This window comes from Kryptolebias marmoratus, linkage group LG4, assembly GCF_001649575.2.
Source record: "Kryptolebias marmoratus isolate JLee-2015 linkage group LG4, ASM164957v2, whole genome shotgun sequence".
Lineage (NCBI taxonomy): Eukaryota > Metazoa > Chordata > Actinopteri > Cyprinodontiformes > Rivulidae > Kryptolebias > Kryptolebias marmoratus.
In genome coordinates this window covers 22,148,382-22,171,888 of record NC_051433.1, presented here as the reverse complement: position 1 = coordinate 22,171,888, position 23,507 = coordinate 22,148,382, and the positions used below count along the sequence as shown (strand labels likewise).

Genomic DNA, 23,507 nt, shown 5'->3' with positions numbered 1-23,507 from the left:
TATAAAGTAAAATTAATGATGTTACCACAGTCTCTCAAATCAAATTAAATCATATGTATCACACCTTCCCCTAGTGTACTATGTTTTATCACTGATGAGCAATAATAGGAAGCAAGATTCACATGTGCACACTTTATAAAAAAGAGAACGACTTATTTAGTTCTGCTGAGCTCCAAACATTTTTATTTATTTTGTAAGTTTTGGCATGTGGCAGTACATTTCCTCCTCTGTGCCGCGCACCTCGAAACTGATTTATGTGCAGCACTTAACTCCCTCCATTCATCTGGAGCTTGAAAGCATGCTCAAAAAAAAGTGTTGAAAAATGAAACAAGTTTCTATAAAAAGATGATGGTGATGCTCTGAAAGGTGACTGTCTGTAAGTCATTTCAGTCTGCAGGCACAACAGCTGTGAGCCCAGCTCCCTTAAAGCAACACTGTGTAGGGTTTGAAATAAAGAAGCATTCAAATGCAACTACATCTGCTGTGTGTTACAAGAGGGGGGGGGGGAAATGAAGAAAAAAATATTATATTTCAATATTTTATTCAGGCCGGTCTGTCAGGATCAATAATGTTGTTTTGAGGGCTAACTTTAAACTGCTATGGTTTTGTGACATTCATCTTAATCAGGTTATCATGGGCTGTTTTCAGATGTGTTCAGTCATGTGAAGCTAAATCTTTAAAATCAGTTCTCCTGTTTACTTTTGGCTGAAGACAATGTTGTCAGCATAGCATTAGACTCTGAACTTTGTGTAAGAAAATTGATCTCTATTTATTAGTGGCAACATACTCAATGGTGATTAATTAAATGCTTATTAATCCATACATCCATCTTCTACCGCTTCTCCGTGATCTGGTCGCGGAGGCAACAGGTCCAGGAGAGAAACCCAGACATCATTGTCCTGAGCGACAGTCTCTAGTTCCTCCTGGGAGATCCAAAGGCGTTCCCAGGCCAGAGAGGATACATAACCCCTCCAGAGAGTTCTGGGTCTGCGCCGAGGTCCCCTCCGCAGAAACGCCACCTTTACTTGGTGGAGGAGTTTGAGTACTCTCTAGACCCTGGGGGCTATGTTGGCTGGGGAATTAGCCCCTTGTAGGGTCTCCCATGAGAAACTGGCTTCATGTGAGGGGTCAAACGAAAAGTAATTCAAAAACCTCAATAGCAAAAGGGAAACCAGGGCACCCCTCTGGAGGCAGGCCTGGGAGGGGAGCTCTCCATTGAGCACGGGCCAAGCCCAAAAAAAGAGACAGGATGCCACCTCCACATAGGGCCACCACCTGCGAGGGGGACCGTCGAGGTCGGGTGCCATGCAAGCTGGGTGGCAGGCGAGGATGGGTCCCTGGCAATGTTGATTCCTGGCGGCATAAACTAAAAATGCTTATTAATGCTAATGTTATTCATTCTACAAACAAAAACTTCTCAACCATCAGTAACATAAGAAGTCCTGGTAGTGTGTTAGCTTCATGCTGATAGCAGAACATGATCCTAAAGCCAGTCATTTTAATGCGTTTGAAGAAAAAAAGAGGTAAATGAACTGTGATGTTTTCACCAGCTGGAATGAGACTCAGCCCCTCTAAATCTTAGGCTGTGGTTCTCAACCAGATAACGATGAAATTCTCTGCCTCAAACAGGGAAGTTCAGATATCTGGGTGTCTTGTACACAAGTGATGGCAAAATGGAGCGATGGATCGACTGATTGTGGCCTTGTCTGCTGTAATGAGGGAGTTGCTCTGGAGTACCATGGTGAAGAAGGAGCCGAACAGAAAGGCGAAGCTCTCGACTTAATGGTTTATCTACTTTCCAACCCTCACCTATGGTCACGAAGTATGAATCAGGACTGAATGAAAAAAAGATACAAGCAGCTGAAATGCTTCTCCCCATCAAAAGGAGTCAGCTGAAGTGGTTCGGGCAGCTGATTAGGATACCTATCACTGGAGGTTTTCTAGGCATGTCCCACTGGGAGAGGACCCCCGGTCTGACCCAGAACTTGGTGGAGGAATTATGTATCTTCTCTGACCTGGGAACTCCCTGGGATCTCCCAGGAGGAGCTGGAGAATGTTGCTTTCATGACCCAATCACAAACAAGTGGCAGAAAATAGGTGGAAGGATTATGGTTTTCAGTTTTGGATCAAAGCATGAATGCAAATACGGTCATTAAGTGAGAATTTTTATTCCAGTCTGAAAGAAAAAATTGCAATAAGGAAAGCAGTTCATAATTAATTTTACAACTCAAAATGAACATTCTTCTTTTTTAACTCCAAGCCATGCCTCCTGCTGTTTCAGCCTCCTTCACACAATGAGCTGATGACTTTAAATATAATATATATTTCTTAACATACTGCTTTGTTCTTGAGAGCTCTGATTTGATCCTCTACAGCAACTGTTTTTTCCCAAATATTGCCAAAGAATCTCACACCATTTGAGAATTTATACCTCAAAATATTTCACATATTTCATACTAAACAGATGAAGTTTAGTATACAATGTAAATACCTGTGAAACCAGGGTCTGGGCTGCTGCCGCACTGATAAAAGCTTCCGTGGCACAACTCCGGTTAAAATATAATAACATCTTTCCTTAAAACTACAAAATCCTTCATAAACATCTTTATTGTGTTTTATCAGTGCGTGCAATTTGCATTTTACAGAGCAGCTGTTTTTTTTATGCTGTAAAACTGTACAGTCAGGACAACTGTGTACGCCTCAGAGTGCAAATTCCATTCGGCTGTCAGAAAGTTTACAGAGGTGTTTATGCTACAGCTCGGGCTGAGGATGAAAAGCACAGAGTTCCTCTACCAAGGACCTGGGAGTGTGCATATTTAATGTGTTGTGTGCTTACCGGGCCATCCGGGAGACAAGGGAGGCAGAGGTGAGAGGAAAAAGGTGGGGTAGGAGGGAAAGAAAGAGAGAAACTGGGGATTTTGGTGATGATTCAAACATTAAAGTGAGCAAAAACCTGACCAACATGCCACAAACAATGTAAAACGGCAAGTTTATTACATGTGTGTGACTGACTTTGAGTTCCTATTCATCAGTAGCAACTTAAACCTCTATACAGAGGGACGTGCTGTGGGAAACAGGAGTGCATAGGGTGCTGCAGCACCCCTTGATGGATGCGTGTCCAAGTATATGGATAAAAAAGAATGAAAAAATGAATTAAAACAGATTTCATTAGTCATGCATATGTTTAAATGCATAAGCCCTTTATTGTTTATCTGTGTGCAAAATTGAATAACTGTCAAAAACCCTAAAAAAATAAAGAAGATTAGGTTATGACTGCAGTTTTAAAGATATTACAACATATTTTTAATGTCCATATTCAGATTGGAGATTGTGCATTGCTGACATCCACTTCTCTGCCTATATTTGGCGCCGCTTTCCTCCTACAGACCAAAAACATGCATGTTAGGTTAATTGGAAAATCTAAAATTGTCCCTAGGTGTGAGTGAGAGCGTGAATGGTTGTTTGTCTTGTTTGTCTCTTTGTGGCCCTGTGATGGACCTGCGACCTGTCCAGGGTGTCCCCCGCCTCCCACACAGAGACAGCTGGAGATAGGCACCAGCTCCCCCTGACCCGGAAAGAAGAAGTGGGTAAAAGACAATGGATGGATGGATGGATGGATGTTCTTCCTATGGTTGTTGAGGAACATACAAATTCACACATACTCACTGTGCTGTGAGCTGAAACACTTTCCCACAGCTCTGGGCATGTTTCCTATTGTGCTGTAAAAGCATCTTCGGGCTCTGCATCTGTCGTCAAGTTTCCTCCAGAGTTAGTGTTTAGGGGAGTTGTTTTAGACTGCAATATAATGAAGATCATTAGGCAAAGATTATTCCTACTGCTGCCTTAATCGCGGCACTTATCTAATTAGTTATTAGGACCTGGATTTGGGTAATGCGCAAAATCTAAATGAAATGGGTTAACACTTAATTGAAAAATCCATTTGTTCAAATGAAGAGTTTATATGAGCAGATATGGTGAGGAATAAAGAACTCTATTAGCATAATGGAAGATGTGATTTTCTGTTATTTCATATTTGAACAAATGTGCATTTTTTCCCCCCCCTTTCTTCTCCCATCTTTCTAATTCCTCTTTAATGCCAGCACTTTAGGGTTGCGCTTCAGCGTAAATGAGCATTATCGACACGACTCTTAATGCAGTTTGTTTTCATGACACCAATTATCCAGCAACTCGAGTTATTAACACGCATCAAATGACATCATCCTAATGCCTTCCCTCCCTGCTGTCACCTCTGCTGCCCCCTCTTCCTCGTCTCTGCCTTTTGTGCAGTTTTCCGGCGAGGTTCCGGAGAACAAGGTGAATGTGGTGGTCACCAACTTGACAGTGGTGGACAGAGATCAGCCCCACAGCCCCAACTGGAACGCCGTCTATCGCATCGTCAGCGGAGACCCATCTGGTCACTTCACCATCCGCACCAATCCCATCACGAATGAGGGCATGCTGACAGTGGTTAAGGTAGAGAACAAGCCGCACAATCCTGATAGACTACCAAACACTTTCAACATGTAGGCACACATCTGTTCATTATTACCAATCAGTGCATCTTATGTTTCCACCTGCTTTGATTAGCAAGGTCTTGAAAGTTGAAGAAGTTAATTGAACTGTGTTGGTTTCTGATCTGCAGCTCAGATGATGCTCATCTTGCAATCAGCTGTGCTCTTTTTCCCGCAGTCTCTCTCGTTATTTTGCTTACTGTATCCCTCTCTCCATCCACACTCTGCCTCCCTGCGGTTTCCCTCCCCAGCCGGTGGATTTCGAGCTGAATCGTGCTTTCATGCTGACTGTGGTGGTGTCCAACCAGGCCCATCTGGCGAGCGGCATTCAGTCCTCCCTTCAGTCCACAGCCGGAGTCACCATCTCCGTTCAGGACGTAAACGAGCCGCCCGTCTTCCCCGTCAACCCAAAGATGATCCGTTTTGAGGAGGGCGTGCCGGCAGGGACCACTCTGACGGTGTTTGCCGCCCAAGACCCCGACCACTTCATCCACCAGATTGTCAGGTACAGAAATGGTTTGATATCTCGGACCCTGACATCACAGATCTGGATGTTTCTTTTCCCCCTTAGTTTAAAAACAATATCTTCATTTAGGTGAACAGCAGAAATTTCTACAGAAACACTTAAATGCTAATGACGAACCACTTGATATTCACAACACATCAGAAAAAGAATTTACTCTACGAAGCACGGCTTAAAATCCTCCTTTTTTTCCTCAGTTACATTAACCTTTTTAGCACATGGCCAAAGTTTAATGATCTCAGATGCTGAGCCAAACTTAAACAACCATAAAAATGCTGAAAGTTGCACTAGTATTGTTGTGGCCACATGCTGAATTTACAAAACAATAGTGGGTATCAGCAAATTAGGTTTCCACAAACTCTGTTTTTTTTTTTGTTTTTTTTAGCAGACAGTTTTATTATATTCAGAGGGTTTTTTTAACCTACACATTTTTTAAGAAATCTCAACTAAAGTGTTGTTTGCATATGAATAAGTGGTACAAACACATCAGCAAAAGCATTTGAAAAATGTTTATTTTAATGTGTGTAGGGGAAAAAAACAGCCTAAGTCAAAATGTAGAGACAGTGTGTGAAATACTAAAAGCCTACCATAAACATCTTGCAGAGCCACATGTAGCAGAAGGAATCTGAAATATTGTAGTGGAGGAATTTAGGCTAATAACTGTGGCCTGCATTTTTTTCAGTGTTGCTGAAGTTCATTAAGATTCGTTCACCCACAGCTCTTTTCAGATCCTGCCACAGCTCTGACGAAGCTAAGAGGAGTGAACTAAGTGTGCAAGAATCCAAAAAATTCAATTTTAATAACAAAACAACTGGACTTCTCTGTAGTTGAAGACGTTTCGCTTCCCATCCTGGGAGCTTTCTCAGCTCAGAGCCGGAGAGTGTGGCGATCCAAGCTTTAAATGGCAAGAGGGTGCACTTACTTTTTTACCATGAGTGCGCGGGCTAATATGAAAACTATGACAAAATTATTGATGGCATTAACATTCAGGTGGAGTCCCATTTTTTGCTACCAGTAAAATATAGATCAAATATTGAATTTTCTATTACTGCAATGTTTGGTGATGATGTCTGAACTGCCTGAAGACCTAAAACTAAGTGACATTTGTTTAAAGTTAAACATTTCCAATATTTTGTGCACTTTTACCACTTTCACTTTCACTTTTGTACCCTCGCTTATTTTTGAAGATCACCAGGGTTTAATCAAAGCTGAGAGCTTGTTTTTTTTCACAGTTTATGCTTCTTCTGTGACATTATCAGCTGATCTACCACCCACATCTTGTCACCTCCCTGGTTGCCAGGCGACCAGTGTAAAGAGGTCACCCTGTAATGAGTTGGACACCGTCCGTCTGTCCCTCTTTGGATCCCTATCTTCCTCCTTATTGATTCCCCTCCTCTTCCTAACTGGAATGACATTCAGCGGGCACGGTGCCATCCAGGCATCGACCCCGCGTGACAGAAACTCCCACGTGCCCGCCGAGGTCCAGCAGCTCCGTTCCGCTCCGCTGCCAGCTCCAACAAGAGAGATGGATTTTTCTTAATGTCACTGAGACGACCAGTGGAAATGTTACCGAATTGATGGGAAAAGAGGGTGCTGGGCGACGCGTTATAAACCGCTCAGAAGTGCGAGCGGTACCTGAACATCTCCTGTTTCTCCTAAAACGGTCAATTATGCAAACCAAGTGGGCTGAGTTCATCTGCCCTTTGAGAGAAGTAACTCTTCTTTTACTGTACTCGCTTTTTCTCTCCTCCCTTCCTCCCACTCCCACCCGCTGACCTCGTCATTTTCTTCTCTGTCAGTCTGCATGTCTTTTATTGATGCGAGCGCAGAGCTGATGTCTCCTCCGAAGCAGTTTGCCAGCAGACGCTCAGCTCACGGCAGCGTAGTTCTCTGCTCCTGTATTCCCTTCAGGCAACCTCACTTGAACCTTCACACAATGCGCACACAAAAGACAGAGAAATGCACAAACACACACTGCTGGATGCACACCAATGTGCCGGCGAGTACCTGCAGAGCATGACTGAAAGCCCTGTGCGTGCATGCTGGATGGGAGAGGAGCCAGCTGAGTTTTTGTTTTTTTTTCTTATGTTTTTGATTTTCTTGCCTTTTTTCTCTCTCTGGAGGAAAGACAAAACAAGATGATACGAAGCCAAGACTGTTTGCCAGCTGATTTTATTGTTTGATGGGATTTAAATGGCAGCAAGCCTGAGTCTATGAGGGCTTTTTACGCATTGGTTTATGTATTTCTTGTAAGTGTTGATCATTAGTCTTTGCAGAATATGGGTGGGGGTTTTTTTGCCTTTTTTGCTTTTTTCCTGATGTGAGAATATGCTTTTGTTTACTCTAAATCTGAAGGTTTTGGTTTAGAGCTTTCGGGTTCGGTCAGAGGTGTGCTCCTGCAAATGTGAGCAGCAGCTCTTTAAAGATGGATGTTCAACAGAGATTTAGAAGAAAACCAAACTATTCAAATATTAAAGCAGCTGAGGTGAAGATCCTAAAATTCTAAGACTGAGGTTTGGGATTGTTTTGAGGTACTTTTGTCAAGTATTGCTATGACAAGGTTAGTTGAAATAAACCCATTTTCTTTACTCCTCTCTTATTTTTCTAATCACAACATTACCAACTCTGTCCTTGTGCTTTAACGTTTTAGCCTTTATTATCCTAGCTGGCTATCCTAACGCCGGCTGGACGTTTAGGGGAGCAAGGGTCCATCTGATTGGCAAGAATATTTATCACAAACCTTTGTGAGACTGATATTATGCGTAATAGTGTTGCAATAATGACATTGCAATAAACGTTTGATATATCATGCAGCCCTAATTTGGATTTTCCACGTTTTAAGTTCAAGTTTGTTTATTGTTTTGAGTTTTTTGGCTTCCTAAAGAACAAAAGTGGTCTTTGGAGCATCTCCATCTAGACCTCAACATACTAAAATCCAAAGAAATCAAGTCTAGAAATGAAAATCATCCCATTATAATTTTTTTTTTTAGTTTTTGCACAGCTTTTTAATCAATTCTGAGATAGAGTTTTGAGCTAAATTAGGCGTAAAGTTTTCTTTGTGGTGACTGTGATGAAGCCAAAAACCAAACTCCAGACAAATAGCTTCCGCACCCATCCTCCTCCCTCCCCAAAAATACAATAAAATGATTAGATTGTTTTAAATTAAGACCTGAAATCTAACTTTACTGTCACAAACACTATTTAACATGCAATATGTTTGATATTCTAAGACAATATTACTATGTTTGACGAAGCACGCCAAGTATAAAACAAAACTGCAATCATAAAAAAAAACGACGAGGTTAGCTACATGCTGTTAAACAAACAGAACGGAGCATTTTTGAAAGCTGATGTGACTTTATGTACGATGGATTAATGGCAGCATACTGTGCTTGTATTTCATTTCAGTGTGTGGCCCTTGGATCCTTTTGACTGAGTGAAAATTGGTCTCTGACTAAAAAAAAATGAAAAAATGTTGCCTTCTCCTGACATAAAGCAAAATAGGAATATTTACAATGAGTTGCATACAAAAAAAAAAAACTCAGATAACCCTTACAGAAAACCCACACGTTCTCTACATGCTGAAATCACACTTTTACATGTTTCCCATCTGGATTTGGGAAGAAGAAGGAAAAAAAACACATGCAGAAAAGGAAATTTTTCACCTGTGAAAGCGTGTGAAATGAAAGAGTTTGAGACTAAGGTCACCTTATGTGGAGAAATGAGAAAGTTGTAGTCATTTTGGTCAAACCTTGAAACAAGCACTAATCTCATCCAGTATCATGAGAGTAAAAAAACAAAAACAAGTACTCCAACCCAAATAATTAGAGATAATAGAGAAAGAGTACAATAAGTTGAATAATCAGCCTCCCACATTATTACAACTCAAACTGAAGAAACTCCTGTTGACGTCAGAGGATTTAAAAACAGAAAACAAATACAAACAAAAAACTGAAGTGAATGACTCCCAGGTTCTAAAACCATATCTACATGCTGATAAAACCACCTTAAATATCTTGTTAACATAACTAACAGGATCCTCGGCATCCCAAGCTTAAGCTTCTGCCACGATGACAACAACATCCTCAGAGAAGTCGCAGAACATTTCACATTCGGGGGAGGGGGGGTGATGATGTCTTGTTGGCACAGGAAGGAGATGACGCAGCAGGCACGCCACGCAAACAGCAGACTCTCACCTGCCGGGCGATTTCAGGCTCGCTCTCTCACAAAGAAAGTATATTTTTATTCATCTGCTCATCGCCTTTTCCCATGAGAGGAGCATTAACGGTCGAGACGCACGCCCGGGTGTTCTTGTCTGTCTCGTGCAGCTGCTTCGTGCTCCTGCAGCCGTTTGTGTCTTTAGCCGGAGGTGGGATTAGTTCTCCTGAATGATGGCGAACCGCTGTCGGCCTCCCGATGCACTCCTTTAATTGAGCCCCCGTTCATGCCTGTCATGTTCCACTGCCCGTGTTTACAGAGAAACACGACTGATCCCCCCCCCCAACCCGCGTGTCTGGACCCATCTCTTGCCGTCACAGTGACCCTCTGACCCCTCGGGCGAGACTTTTCCTCGTCCACTATTAACCATTTCTCATTAGGCCCCGCTTGGCCAGCTGTTTAAAGTTCTCATCATGCATTAATTAGATTTAGCGACTTGAATCAAGGCTGTTATTTTCAGGATCGGCTTGCAATGACAGTAACTGTTGCTATGGCGCCTGAGCAGAAGGGAGTATGGCAGAGCGCCTTTCGACTCTTTCGCGCACAGACCCCAACTTCCTTCAGCCTTCATGCTAATGAGCCGCTGCGTTCGTAAGTTTGGAGAACATATGTTCCACTCTCGGTGCTGCTGTAGTATTTCAGAGGGGCTCGGCTGCCGTCGCTTATTATGCTAATCAGCTTTCAACCTGATAATGGGCACTTTGGATCAGCAAACAAAAGATTTCAGAGCTGCTGCTATTCAAGTAATAGTAGGCTGGAGAATGTGCATGTTTTTGTTAGAATTAAATGAACTAAATGTTATGTGTGGGTGTATGTGTGGGGGTGTGTGCAGGTACTCCAAGTTATCAGACCCAGCGAACTGGCTGAAGATCAACAGGACCAATGGTCAGATTACCACCATGGCCCTGCTGGACAGAGAGTCCATGTATGTCAAAAACAACATGTATGAGGCCACATTCTTGGCGTACGACAATGGTAAGTCTGGTAAGTCAGGATGAGCGTGTGTGTTGTGATAATCCCACGGCCAACGTGCGAGATGGTAGTTGCAAGTAAACAAACATGTTCCCGGAAGGATCCAGATTCCTGCAGAGCCACCGGGAAGCTGGGATTTGTGGTTTCAGCAGAGAATTTTAAAAATTATGTGTTGTTTTTTTATTATTTTATTTTTAAAAACATTTTGTCCTCATCGAGATAAACTGTTACAACCTGAGTGATCTTCTAAGATTTCAACAGGTCCAAATGCTACTTTTAGCTCAAAGCGTGTCTGTGCAGCCGTACAAAGCTGCTTGGATAACATTGACTCTTGTATTTGTTTCATTTGATTAAGATGTCAAAGATGTTTATTTTCTGCTTTTCCTTTTTTTTTTTTTTGCTTTTAAAATCAAACGTCTAAGTGAATTAGATCACCAGCAGTCATATTGAATCTCTTCCTAATCCAATCACGTTTCCTCAGACCTGTTTTTTGCTATTCACGCAGGATGGTTGTGATTTTTTATTTTTTATTTTTTTTCCAGGATTAAGATTAAAGGTGGATCTATACAATATTACATTAGGTCTGCTTTTTATGTGTCGAGCGACTGCAGAGACTCAGCTTGTATAGGAAAGCAGCCCTCAAATCATGTCGAGTCAATTTAATTTAAAAATACGAACATCACAGATTTGCCCCGGGGAGGTTTTATATCCGTGCAGCATTCAGCACCCTCTGTTCTTTACCCTCAGTTTGGCTTAAGGAAAAAGAAAAAAAAAAATTACAGGAAACGTTTAACAGAAAAAATAAAAAATACCTTAGGGTATGAAGTTATTTGAAAGGGCTAAAGCTTGGTGAATGTATAAAGTTGAACAGTTTGTTTTAAAAGGAGAAAAGTATGTATACATTTAAAACAAATGTGATGATTAAAGGAGCAGCATTCATTGAAGGACTGCACCTTGTCAGTTTTACGCTAAAATTATCTTAGTATGTTGAGAAATGACAGTTGTTCTGCTCAACCCTTGAAAGTAAGGTTATGCACAGTCTTCATGTAATATTGTGATATGTCACACTCAGAGTATGTGTTGTGAATGACTGTCAGCTACTACCACTCCAAAGTTTAGCAAAATATATCTGTAAAACTGACTTAAATTGAGTTGACTTTTAAAGGTAATCAGTTGAAGATGTGCATCCACTGATTACTTCTTGAAAGTTTTATTAAAATCCATCCAGTGGTTCATGAGATATTTTGCTAACAGACAAGCAAAGTTAACTCTAAATATTTACTGACAAAGTTTTAAACAAAGATCCCGTTCAAGCTGTTAGAGCTCAGAATACATGTTGGGGATCAGTCTCAGCTACTACCACACCAGATCTTGTGTGAATGTCTGTGAAACTGACTGAGTTATAACCCTTTTTTGTCTTTTCTAAGGTCAGTTGGCTGTGGCACCTTGCTTGATCCAGGTTGATTCCAAGTATCAATGAGTTGTAGATGCACATTCAGTAATTAGTTTCTGCAAGTTTCAGTCAAATCTGTCCAGTGGTTCATTAGATAATTTGCTAACAGACCGACATACACAAGACCCGGGCAAATACATTATTGTCCACATTTGCCTGGCGTCGACGAGCGATAATAAAAATGTCAGCGTACTCCGTACTTGTAGTAATCGGTTTAATGTTGTATGTAAGCACTCTTCTGTCTTTGATAGAAACAAGAACGATAAATGTGATTGAGGGCACCGAGCATCAGCCTCTACAACAATGATTGAAGTTAAACAACTGAAACACGGCGAGCAGACGAGCCTCGCTCTGTGTTTAAAGAGAACAGATTCAGGTTGGGTTTTTTGTTTGTTTTTTTTTTTCCTCCGGTGAGAAATGAGGGATTCATGGTCCTGAAAGCACCGAGCAACCAAAGCTTAAAGTGCTGCCTGCCTATCGATCCTGGAGACCAGTGTCAACAAGGGGATACATTCAACTCGGATTGAAATTCTCTTCAGTTATTCTACTCAAGCGAAGCGTAAGAAGCTACAAAGCACGCAGCCAATCATAACCGACAAGACAGTCGATGGGCCTGGGGGCTCGGAGCAGCAGACCTTTACTTAGCTGATGCGCCAATGAAGAAAAAAACAAAAAACAGAAGAAGTTCATCTAAAACCCTGATGAGCTGCTGGAGTAAACTCTTTTCTGTGCTGCGCCGCAGCAGGAATTTAGATCAACCTGCCGACAGCCGGAGCAGGAGTTGGTGTCAATGGAAAAAAAATCAAGGCCACAGTAAATCAGTGGTGAAACGGTGTTCATTCAGCCGTGCAGCTCATATACCGTCTTCTTCTGTTGTTCAGGGCTGCAGCTGTATGATCAGAAAGAAACATCTTTTATTAATGCAATAATAGGACACTTAAACAGCAAGGTTTTTCACATTATAAAGCAAACGTATCCTTTTAAAAACATAGTTTGAGCCAATTTAGTATAATCTCGCATAACAAAACTGGCACATTAACTCTGATTATTAGTATTTATGAATGAAAGTAGTCATGTATCAACTGTATATTATATAAAATGTAAATAAAATCCAAAAGTGATCATGTCAGACGATATTGGGGTATTTTGCATGATCTTTCATCACTTGGAGTATGTGTTACGAATTACTCTCAGCTACTACCACACCAATTTTTAACTCTATATCTGTAAAAATTCACTGAGCTAAAGCCCTTTTTGTGTTGGCTCATGTCGATGTCGTGGCCATCTTAAGTTGGGTCGACACCAAACGTTAATCAGTTGTAGACGTACAGCCAGTAATTCCTTTCTGGAAATAGTCCTGAAATGTTTTGCTAGCAGGCAAAGTCCAATAGTTCATGCCAAGATTGTAGGCAAAGATGTAAGGTGAGGTAATGGTGGTTGTGGATGTGTGCTGATAGGCTTGTTCGTGTGTTCCGGCGCAGGTTCAGAGAGGATAATAGTGTTCCTGCAGCTTGTTTGTGTCACTTTTCACTTTCCATGCTGGAGATCTCCTCTGTAATCGTCAGCGCACTGAGAAACTCTGTTCACTGACTGTGGTTCCTGTGACTCTTCCTGAGTCCATGCAGCGATTCCTCGTCCTGCACCTCCTGCACCTCCTGCTGCCTCGTGGCTTTAAGATCAGAGATGCTGAGAGCTGATCAGTTCAGTCCTTTTCACTTCAATCCAGACATTTTTTTTTGTTCTTTAAATCTGTCCTGACATTATGCTCAATGGAACATACAAAGGACCCTTTAGGTTTAGACCGAATACAATTCCACTCTGATTCAAAGATATATGTTTTGTTTTTTCTTTTCATTTTTGTTGTTGTTTGCTGTTGCTGCTGCATCTTTATCGTTTATCACCAAAAGCGAAGGGGCGATAATGTTTTTGTTCGTGTCTGTGTGTGTTTGTTCATCTGTCTATAGTATTTGCGTAATATCACAGGAACCAATGGGCAGATTTTAATAAATTCCCAGAAAGTCATCAAAGGATCTGTTAATTCAAATTGAGTCAAATTGAAACCCAATTCAAGATGACTGCCACAGCGAAGCAGTCTTTCAAACACAAAAATGGCTCCACCTCAGTCGATTTTACAGATATTGAACTAAAATTGGGTGTGCAATATGCATTTCTTCAAGGTGATTAATTTGTTAAGATGCACACATTATAGAAGTAAAATTTGTAAAATTACAATCCTGTTGATGTGCGTGTTCTTTTAAACATCCTAATCTCAGGACCTGAATGAGTTTCAACTAATTTTGTGGGAGGCCGAAGAAACTTGATCAAACTTTGTGGAACGACTTGATTTCAAACACGACTCCATCTCTTTTAACGAGCTGGTTAGATCTGGTTCAGTTCATGCTTCCAGGAAGAATTACCTTCACGGCAGAGTTCAGCCCGATTCTGCGTGTTTTCTCTGCTTTCGACTCGTTCCAATCGGAAACCGGCCAGAGGCGTTTTTCCTTTTTTTTTCCCCAACACCACAAAACAGGAAAATTATTTCTTTGTCAAAGAGAAGTTCTCGCTGGTTCTGGCACGTAAAACCTGAGAAACCGAGCCTAAGTTGGTCGAGGTTCTGGCAGTCTGGCCGTAGGAAGAAAACCCGAGCTGGTTCTGATGAGCTCGCACCGAAAGGTTTGGCTCGTTTCCCAGGAGCCTTTGCAGAGTGCAGATAACAGAAATCTTCACGTGAGCGTTGTCCCCCTTCCGATGTGAATGTCACCTCGGAGTTTTCAGACTGGGGGTAATTATGGAGGCAGGAAGAGGAATCGTTACTCCCCTGTCCTCTCATTTATCCGGGGTTTTGTGTGCGTGCTCCTCCACACGGGCGTCTGTTTTCGTCCAGGCATTTTCATGCTCAAAAATAAACAAAACCTTTTCTTCTCTATTGTTCCTTTTATTGTTGCATTTTCTCAGCTCCACAAATGACTCAGCTGCAGCAGGGTGTTAATAGAAAGGAAGGAGTGACATTCTCAGTGGCGCTCTCATCGTTTTGGGTCCCGTTTTGCTTCTTTTTCTTATTATCACCCTCCGCCTGAAAGCAGAAGGGCCATTTGGTTTTTGCTTGTGCGAGTGTGTGTTCATTTGTCTGTAGTTTTATCCAAGTATCTCATGAACCACTGGGAAAAAAAGTAATTGAAACTGTCAGAATGTAATCACTGGATGTACATCCACAGCTAATCAACTTTTGTAGTCAACCCAATTTAAAATGGCCGCCACGGCAAACTAATCTTAGAGAACGCAGTTTTGGCTCTAACTAAGCCAAATTCACAAATTTTGAGCTAAGATTTGGTGTGGTTGAAGCTGAGAACAATTTGCAGCACATACTTCAATTCCTACACACTGGGCAACATATTTGTTTGAAACGTCGGCATTAGCTGTTTGTGTCAACCCTGTTTGTCTGTTAGCAAAATTTCTCATAAACCACAGGGTGGATTTCAATGAAATCACTGGATGTAATTCTATGGCTGAATAACTTTTGGAGTTGACCCAATTCAAGATGACCGCCACAGCTAATTGAACTTGGCCAACACATAAATGGCTATGAACAAGTGGAATGTATTCATATTGAGCTAATGTTTGATGTGGTAGTAGATGAGAGTCATCCCCAACACTTGGTCTCATATTATTGTATGAGATTGTGGATAATGTTCTTTACAAGGTTTGACCAAAATGGCTGCCATTCTCATTATAAGGTGATTTTAGCCTAAGCATTCCTTGAAGGAATGCTGGGTTTCAATTGTTTCATCTTTTCTCTGCTGCTCCTTCTTCCTGCCTTTGATCTTCTTTGTCCCCCTGTCTGTCCTCCAGGTTCGCCTCAAGCCAGCGGGACGGGGACGCTCCAGATTTACCTGATCGACGTGAATGACAACGCGCCGGTGCTGATACCCCGGGAGGCGCAAACCTGCGAGCGAGCGCGCCCCAACTCCAGGATCAACATCACAGCTTCGGACGCTGACGCCGACCCCAACATCGGGCCCTTTGTCTTCGAGCTGCCGTCTTTTCCCGCCAGCATCCGTCGCAACTGGACCGTTTCTAGACTGAGCGGTAATTAAATGCTGTGCACTCCGTTTAAAGTCCGGGCCCCGGCAAACAAACACTTTCTTTTCTTTTTTTTTTTGCCACAAACTTTGGAAGGCGTGGCGGAATGAAAGATGGGACTTTCTGCATCCAGAGTTGATTAAAACCATAAAACCCCTTCCGCAGAACCCGCCGACATCAATCCTTGGAACAGGGACAGCTGTAAGCTATGAGGGGAAAGTCCAAGTTTAACAAAATGTCTCAGAAAGCTCACAGTGAGAAACGCGGGTGCCATCCAGCGTTTGACGTACGATCTATCGTTTGTGACAAATGAGGTCCATTCATCTCTCAGTCCCCCAAGCAGCCGATCTGTCACCTAATCCAAGCAGATGGATGTATCACAGCGGTTGTCTCGAGGACAAATCTGATCACATACCTGGATTTGTCTCCCGCTGAGGCTCTTGTCTTAGCTTGACTGAGTGATAGATGCTGAAGGTTATGCACTGTAGTTTTGTATGTGTTTATGTCTTTAATGCCTTTCTACAAACAGCACATGACAGAATGATTGCTGTGCACTTTGTTTTCTTGCCGTTCGACATCCACTTGATGACAAAACGCCGCTAAAAAAAAATGTCATTCATCTGCAGTACACTGAGTTATTTACTAATTTTCCCTTTTCTCTCTCTTCACGTCTCATCCCACCCTTCTCACCCACCTTCATCTTGTGCCGCTTTCGCTCTCTTCTCATCGTCTTCATCGCCCATGCCTTCTGCAGGTGACTACGCTCAGCTCCGACTAAGGATTCCCTACCTGGAGGCGGGTGTGTATGAGATCCCAGTCATAGTGTCAGACTCAGGGAACCCCCCTCTGTCCAACCGCTCTTTAATCAGAATCAAAGTGTGTCCCTGTGACAATAACGGGGACTGCAGCGCCACGGGGGCTGTGGCGGCTGCCGGTCTTGGCACCGGAGCCATCATCGCCATACTCATCTGCATAATTACACTGCTCAGTGAGTACGGCCGCAAGGGAGGCGTCAAACCCGAACGCCGTCCGAGCGTTTGATGTGCGACAACATTTTTGTAAGCGTGAGCTAAAAATTGTTAATAAGCGCTGCTTTCTTTTTTTTTTTTTTTTTTTTTTTTGTTCCTTTGTGTTGCGGCAGGCATGGTCCTGTTGTTTGTGGTGTGGATGAAGCGCAGGGAGAAGGAGCGGCAGGCGAAGCCCCTGCTGATAGACCCCGAGGACGACGTCAGGGACAACATCCTGAAGTATGACGAGGAGGGAGGAGGAGAGGAGGACCAGGTATGACGGGTAGACGATGAACAGTCGTAAACGTCTGTTTACACACGTTCACTGAGAAATGGGACCCATCTGTCGGGTTCAGATTATTGTTCCTGGTTGCTAAAGAGGACTGACAGCACTAAAGAGATACAAAAGGAAACTCACATTCCAACTTTAAAAACAAAAAAAGAAATAAATCAAACTTAAAAGTTACAAAAAAACAATATATTAAAGCCAGGATCTCACTCAGCTGCAAAGGTTGTAAAGTAGTTGGCAACTAAAACTTGAGGGACAAATGTGGGAAAATTCACCAATTTTCAGTTTTGGTCTCACTGAATATATCTGCTATTTTCACATGTCACACGAATGTTTTACAAACTCCCAGCATTACGTGAGTTAAAAAGTTGCCAGGAATTTTTGGAGCGCCGATGTCTTAAAAATGTCCTGCAGAAGTCGTGTGACCAAACTGCTGTTTTCCAACCACTCCACGAATATTGTGCAACGGTGTGACAACAGTAATGCATGACAATTCAAAAAACTGGACATGTCATATAAACACGGGGTCCTTTCCCCAGCTGGATGACTTCTATACGGCCTGGTCACATGTAGGATATGACGTGAGATTCTTATTTTTGTCTCCAAGCCGGTCACTGTAGGGTCCATCCCCAGCACCTTTGACTTGAGGAAACTAATTTAAGAAGCTGTTGTGATTTTTTTTTTTTTTTTTTTGAGCATGCAGCCCTGCAACTTGCACAAGGAGACTGAGAGTCCTTGCGAACGTTTTCAGACATTTTGGAAACTACCTCATGGATGCAGTTCGGGTCACAGCTTGCAGGAGCACATATAAGTATTTTAGTTTTATCGTTGTGGAAAAAGCTGTGCTGAAGGTGTTTGATCGTCAAGCCTTTTTTTAATACAAACAAAAAGTTTCATGCAGTGGAGCATGGACAAAGAAATAACTACTGTAAGTCAATTTGCCGCCTTGACAGTTCTCATATATAGAAGGTACAAAACACGCAAAAAAAAAAAAACTGTGTCAAAAAGTGTCTGCTGACTGTGTAGCAGCTCTAGAAGAAACAAAAGGAACACATAAAAAGAAAGAATCCAACCAAAGTTTTTTTAACAACCTGCAAGTTAGGTTTTTAAAACCAGAAAAGCACAGGTTTATTTAGGAAAATCCAGAATGCTCAGGTTTATTCCTCCGTAAGCAGTTCCGGTGCGTCAGAATAAACAACTCAACAATAATGAACACATCAGTTCTTTTTCTGTTTTGGTTGATAGCTTAAAAACACCTTGAAACAGGCCATAAATACAACTGGAAATGAATATTCCAAAGTTAACCATTTTTCAAACGGGACCTTAACAATGATCACAGAGACAGTTTCACATCACAACACTGAGTCCAGGAAGGCTTTTATTATTATTCAGTGAAGCATCTTTGCATCCATCTCCTAAAACGCCACAAAAACATCAGATTTTCCACAACAACAACAACAAAAAAAAAAACTCCCTTTGTGCCTGGAGCTATTCTAATTATAGATTCCTTTATTAAATGTTTTGTTCTTGGTTCTTACTGGTAGTATTCTTGGCACTTCCTCACACCAAAGAACAGGAAGTGGAGAAACAGAGAAAGCACGGTAACATTAGAGCTTCGTTTTGTCTTTGAGAAAAAGAATAAACACCATGTTTATTAAAATAAATAAATAAAACAGGAACATTCTTTGATTAGTGTTAAATAGTCGTACATCAGCTGAAAGGATGCAAATGTATCAAAACTTGTAAATGTCATCGTTTTGTTTTTCTGAAGCAGGTCATTTTTCGAGCTGAATGGAGAAAAAGTGTTTCAAATAGGACTGTTTGGCTTTTGTGAACTTATCCCTAACTGCAAATATACTCTCGTAAGAACCAAATGTACTTCTCCAAATATGGCCGCCTGATGTTCTTTTCCTGCACACAAACAACCTCCTTTCACTTTTTTTTTCTTTTCCATTATTATTCTCATTTTCCATGTAAATAGAAAGCTGAGCTGCTGCGGTTTAATACATGTAGAATCTCTAGGTATTATTGCCATTTTGATTCGTGCTAATTTTCGTCGCCCACACGCCGTCGTGGAAAGACGAGCAGCAGATGGCTGTGCTGTTTTCCGGCCTGCTCGTCTTTGAACCACCTGTATGAGGAATATGTGGGCGCATTAATTAATCGTCTGCAGGATAACAGCAAACGGCTAAACAGCCTGTTATATTTACATTAGGTCTATTTAAAAAGATTTGGAGCAGTAAGTAATATAAAAACAAACTGATCGGCATTAAAAACAACCGTTCTTCTGTTGTCTTTAAGTTGAATTCAAACACAACAATAAGGACGCAGCACATTTGGAATAATTAGCGGGGGCTGCGGCAGCTCGGTGGTCTTGTAATCCTGAGGCTGCAGGTTTGAGCCCAGGTTGCAGCAGGAAAGGCATCCGGTGTAAAACGACCGCCTAATCTTTTGTGCGATTTCCTCGCTCTGGCGACCCCTGAAGGAGGGAGCAGCTGAAAAAAACCACAACATATTTAGAATAATTAGCAGATTAAAAGTGAATTTCTTCGTCTATGAGTGCACCTTACAGTGTAAAGATGCACAGATGACGCATCGAGGTGCCAGAGCTGTGTGACGGTGTAAGGTTCATTCGTCTGATGTGTCACCTTTTTAAATAAATACTAATCAAAACAATACAGATTATCAGGTGTGTGTGATTGGACCGTAGCGGCTTGGTTCTCGGTATGTTTGGGATATTTGCCTTTTATGGCGTATTGAGATACAAGGCTGTGGAAAAATAACGTCACAAACTTGACTCTTTGCTTATCTGATACTTTAAGTGTCAGAGCAACACCGGATTGGTCACGTCAAAAGATTTTGTGGACCGAACGTTGTATCTTTGAAAAGTCACAAACACGGCAGAATAACGAAAGCTTTACAGCAGTGACTCAACATTTATGCTACACAAACTCATGCGTATTGTGGTGTTCTTGTGGCGCTTTCATGCGTAACGGCCATTGCTGTTGCTTGTCTTTCTTATCCGTGTCATTAGAGCTACGTATCAGTGGTGTACTCTTTTGTGTGCTCGGCGTATGTACCACATAAATACAATGTTGGTCATGTAGTTACTACAGTATTTGCAGTAAAAGTAAAAGTGCCAACAATGCCTACATTGTGCTTTTTTTTGGTCCCAGTTGCATTCTGAATCAGGACACGGGATGTGTGCCTACATAAGGCCAACGCTTTCTGCCTGTCCATCATTCCAAAAACATGAACCTGGAAGATGTCTGAGCTGCTGCTGCTGCTTTGGTTTGGAGTGTACTTAAAGGCCAGGAAAACAGAAGATAAACTGTCAGCCTGAGAGCTGCCAGAGTAGAGAAGATGGTGGGTGAGACCACAGCAAGAAGCTGACGGAAGACTGACATCGGGTTATTACTAATGGAAGAACTGAGGCAGTGAGATGCTGGTGAACGCCACAGTAGCAGAAGAGTCAATCCAGTACATCCAAAACAGACAAGAGCACATCGTGAACATTTCACACACACAGTATACGTACTATGTGCATATGATACAAGACCAAATGTTTTTTTCTGCATTTGTTTCGTTTCGTCGTGTTTTGACCCATGCAAAAAGAATTTCAAAAGACGCCAGTAGACATGGCAAAATACAAAACAGTGTTACTGTATCAACTGTTGACACAAGAGGCAGTCCTCATCAGCAACTCTCCCCCCTCTGCTTTTCCTTCCAGGACTACGACTTGAGCCAACTGCAGCAGCCCGAGTCCCTGGACCACATCATCAGTAAACCATCGGGGGTGCGCAGAGTGGATGAGAGGCCTGTGATCGCCGAGTCGCAGTACCCCGTCAGACCCAGTCTGCCCCACCCAGGAGACATAGGAGACTTCATAAATGATGTAAGTTTTAGACCGCAACCTTTTCCTGAAGCGGGCTTGGAGGACAGAAACACTTCTCTGGCCGTTGCTCATATTTTGAAGGTGGGAATATGTTCTGGTTAAAATGTTTGTTTCCTGACAGCTAATAAGTCGTCGCCTCTCTATCAGCATTCAGGCTATGAAAGATCATTAAAAACCTTATGGTTGGGTGAACCAGATAAGACACGTTTACTGCATTTTTTAAAATCTTGCACCCTGAATCTGTTTTCCCATGTGGAAAATTAGTTCCTCCATTATGTTGTTAGTGAATAACAATAGGTCTTTGTTTACTGCAGGAACTCTGGAACCTTATTCTGTGGGCCACGGAAAGAAATCTAAAAGAATACATATTGCCCGCCACTGTTAAACTAAGATCATCTTACATTGAGAAATGACAGAGATCCAGCCTTTTTGGTCAAACCTGGAAAATATGTGCAATCTGTTAGCATTTAGAGTATATGTTGGGTGCAATTCAAAGATTTAACATTTAAAATCAGCTTTATGAGATGACAGTGTATTGTGTAGACTGCTGAAAGTTTGAACTACTGTCATAGTTATTATTATTATTATGGGATATTGTGAAAACATTTTTGAGTCTATACCTTCGCCCTCCAAAGTCACATGATTAACCTCAATTCAGTTTTACTTTTAGACAAATCTAACCTTTCAAAAGAAGAAATTCAGTGAGCCTAAGTGATATTTTTTTTTCTGCCTGTAGGGTCTGAGAGCAGCCGACAACGACCCCACTGCCCCTCCTTACGACTCCCTGCTGGTGTTCGACTACGAGGGCAGCGGCTCAACCGCCGGCTCCGTGAGCTCGCTCAACTCCAGCAGCTCAGGAGACCAGGACTACGACTACCTCAACGACTGGGGTCCTCGCTTCAAGAAGCTGGCAGATCTCTACGGGGGAGGAGACGATGACTGAGAGCGGGGGGCCGGAGGGGTGGGAGGTGGAGGACTGTGCAGGGCTGCGGCAGGAGGGGTGGGGTGGGGTCAGGGGAGGTGGAGGAGGATAAGTTGAAGAACGGACCCTAACACGGGCTGCAGCAGCCGGCTCGAGGCGACCAGGCCCGCAGACGTGAACTCTGCTGTGATGCAACTGTATTCTGGCTTTATGGTTTTAGTGGCGAGTTTGTAGTGTGAAACTTCGATTTATTATTTTTTTTATTATTATTATTTGATTTGATTTTTTTTCCATTGTTCTCTCACCGCGCTGGACCTGGATTTCTCTGGGGACAAATCAAGGCGGTCACGAGAGGCACGAGTAGTGAATTTGTGCTTTGATCGATTGTTCAAACAAAAACTGTCTCCTGCTTTAGTCTCACACTGAAGAGAAGAATGTTCTCGGGAAGGCGCTCACTGACTCTCTCTTTAACTCTGTCAACTTGAATTTCCTTAGAACAGAAGCACTGTCATTTTATAAAGTGCCTTTTGTGGTGTGTTTTTGTATCAGACTCCTGCTATCTCAGGATCGGTTGCCATTTGTGCAGTACGGCGGAGGCGTGTTGTGTCCCCCCTCCTCAGACCAGCCCTGCCTGTCACTCTCTCCTCTCCCTCTGACAGCGGTGCACAGGAACAACCCCAGCAGCCAGTCCCAGGAGGGAAGGACACAATCCAGGGCAGACTATCGGACATCATAACTCATTCAATTACGGCCTGAAAGAAGCCAACAGGAGTCTGTGTGGGGGAAAACAACCCGCCGCTCGAAGGACCTGCTCAGATCACAAAAACCACCTGTCAACAAAGCTACATTTTTCTACATGTCGGGGTTTTATAGTTTCTTGGAGAATGCTTGCCTTTTGCTTCTGTGAACTCATGAGTTTCGGAGCCTTCGTGTTGCGACGCTTGCCTGCCCTGTTTGGTTTCGTGTTGCTATCTCCACGGTGTAAAGCTTACGTAGGCATGACTCGATTAGTCCGACGGCGTTAGGAGAGCAGAACCTAATGGAACAAAGGCACCTGAGAGAGATTCTTCTGTCGCCTTGAACATTCCTGTTTTTTATAGGCCAACAAAACTTATTAAAAAGGTGCATGATTTTTTTTTTTTTTTTTTTTTTTTTTTTTCTTCCTCCAAATGTTTTACTCAAAGCACTTGTTACTCTGTGGTGAGAATGTGAAAATAGTCAGCTGAAACTATATGAATATACTCTGTATAAAGACACTGAGAAAATAAAAAAAAAAAAATACTGTAAGATACATATTTTTGAAGTATTGATGACATAAGTTGCTGCTCTCCCTCTCGAGCTCTTCGTTGGGCCATTCATTTGTAAATTGGGGCTATTTACTTTTAAAGGGTTACTTCAGATCTTTTGAATCAGGGCTTTTGTGAAACGTAGGGGTGTAACAGTGCATCTATTTGTACCTAAGCATCACAGTACAGACGTTTAGCTTGAATTCACTGAGGTACACAGCAATTATGCTAGTCACTGGTGAGAAGTGGGTTATATTTAACTGCATTTTGTTAACAGAAACAACAGAAAAAAGTAGAGGAGGATACAGTTAAATACACACAGGAGCTTATAGAGCTGCCTGTTTTTTAAAA

At 42.3% G+C, this 23,507-nt stretch overlaps 1 protein-coding gene across 2 annotated transcripts in view; it reads left to right on the top strand.

Annotated features, from left to right (window-relative positions):
* Positions 1-21,927, top strand: part of cdh4 (cadherin 4, type 1, R-cadherin (retinal)) — a 249,907-nt gene extending 227,980 nt beyond the window's left edge. Inside the window, exons 10-17 of one of the 2 annotated variants that reach the window (XM_017435207.2) lie at positions 4,288-4,473; positions 4,763-5,016; positions 10,085-10,227; positions 15,527-15,763; positions 16,512-16,745; positions 16,899-17,038; positions 20,784-20,948; positions 21,685-21,927. In XM_017435207.2, coding sequence (XP_017290696.1) covers positions 4,288-4,473; positions 4,763-5,016; positions 10,085-10,227; positions 15,527-15,763; positions 16,512-16,745; positions 16,899-17,038; positions 20,784-20,948; positions 21,685-21,891 — 1,566 coding nt within the window. In that variant the 3' untranslated portion in view covers positions 21,892-21,927. Of the gene's footprint in view, positions 1-4,287; positions 4,474-4,762; positions 5,017-10,084; positions 10,237-15,526; positions 15,764-16,511; positions 16,746-16,898; positions 17,039-20,783; positions 20,949-21,684 lie in introns of both variants that reach the window. The other variant, XM_017435206.2, reaches the window with a different exon arrangement.
* Positions 21,928-23,507: the final 1,580 nt, after the last annotated feature.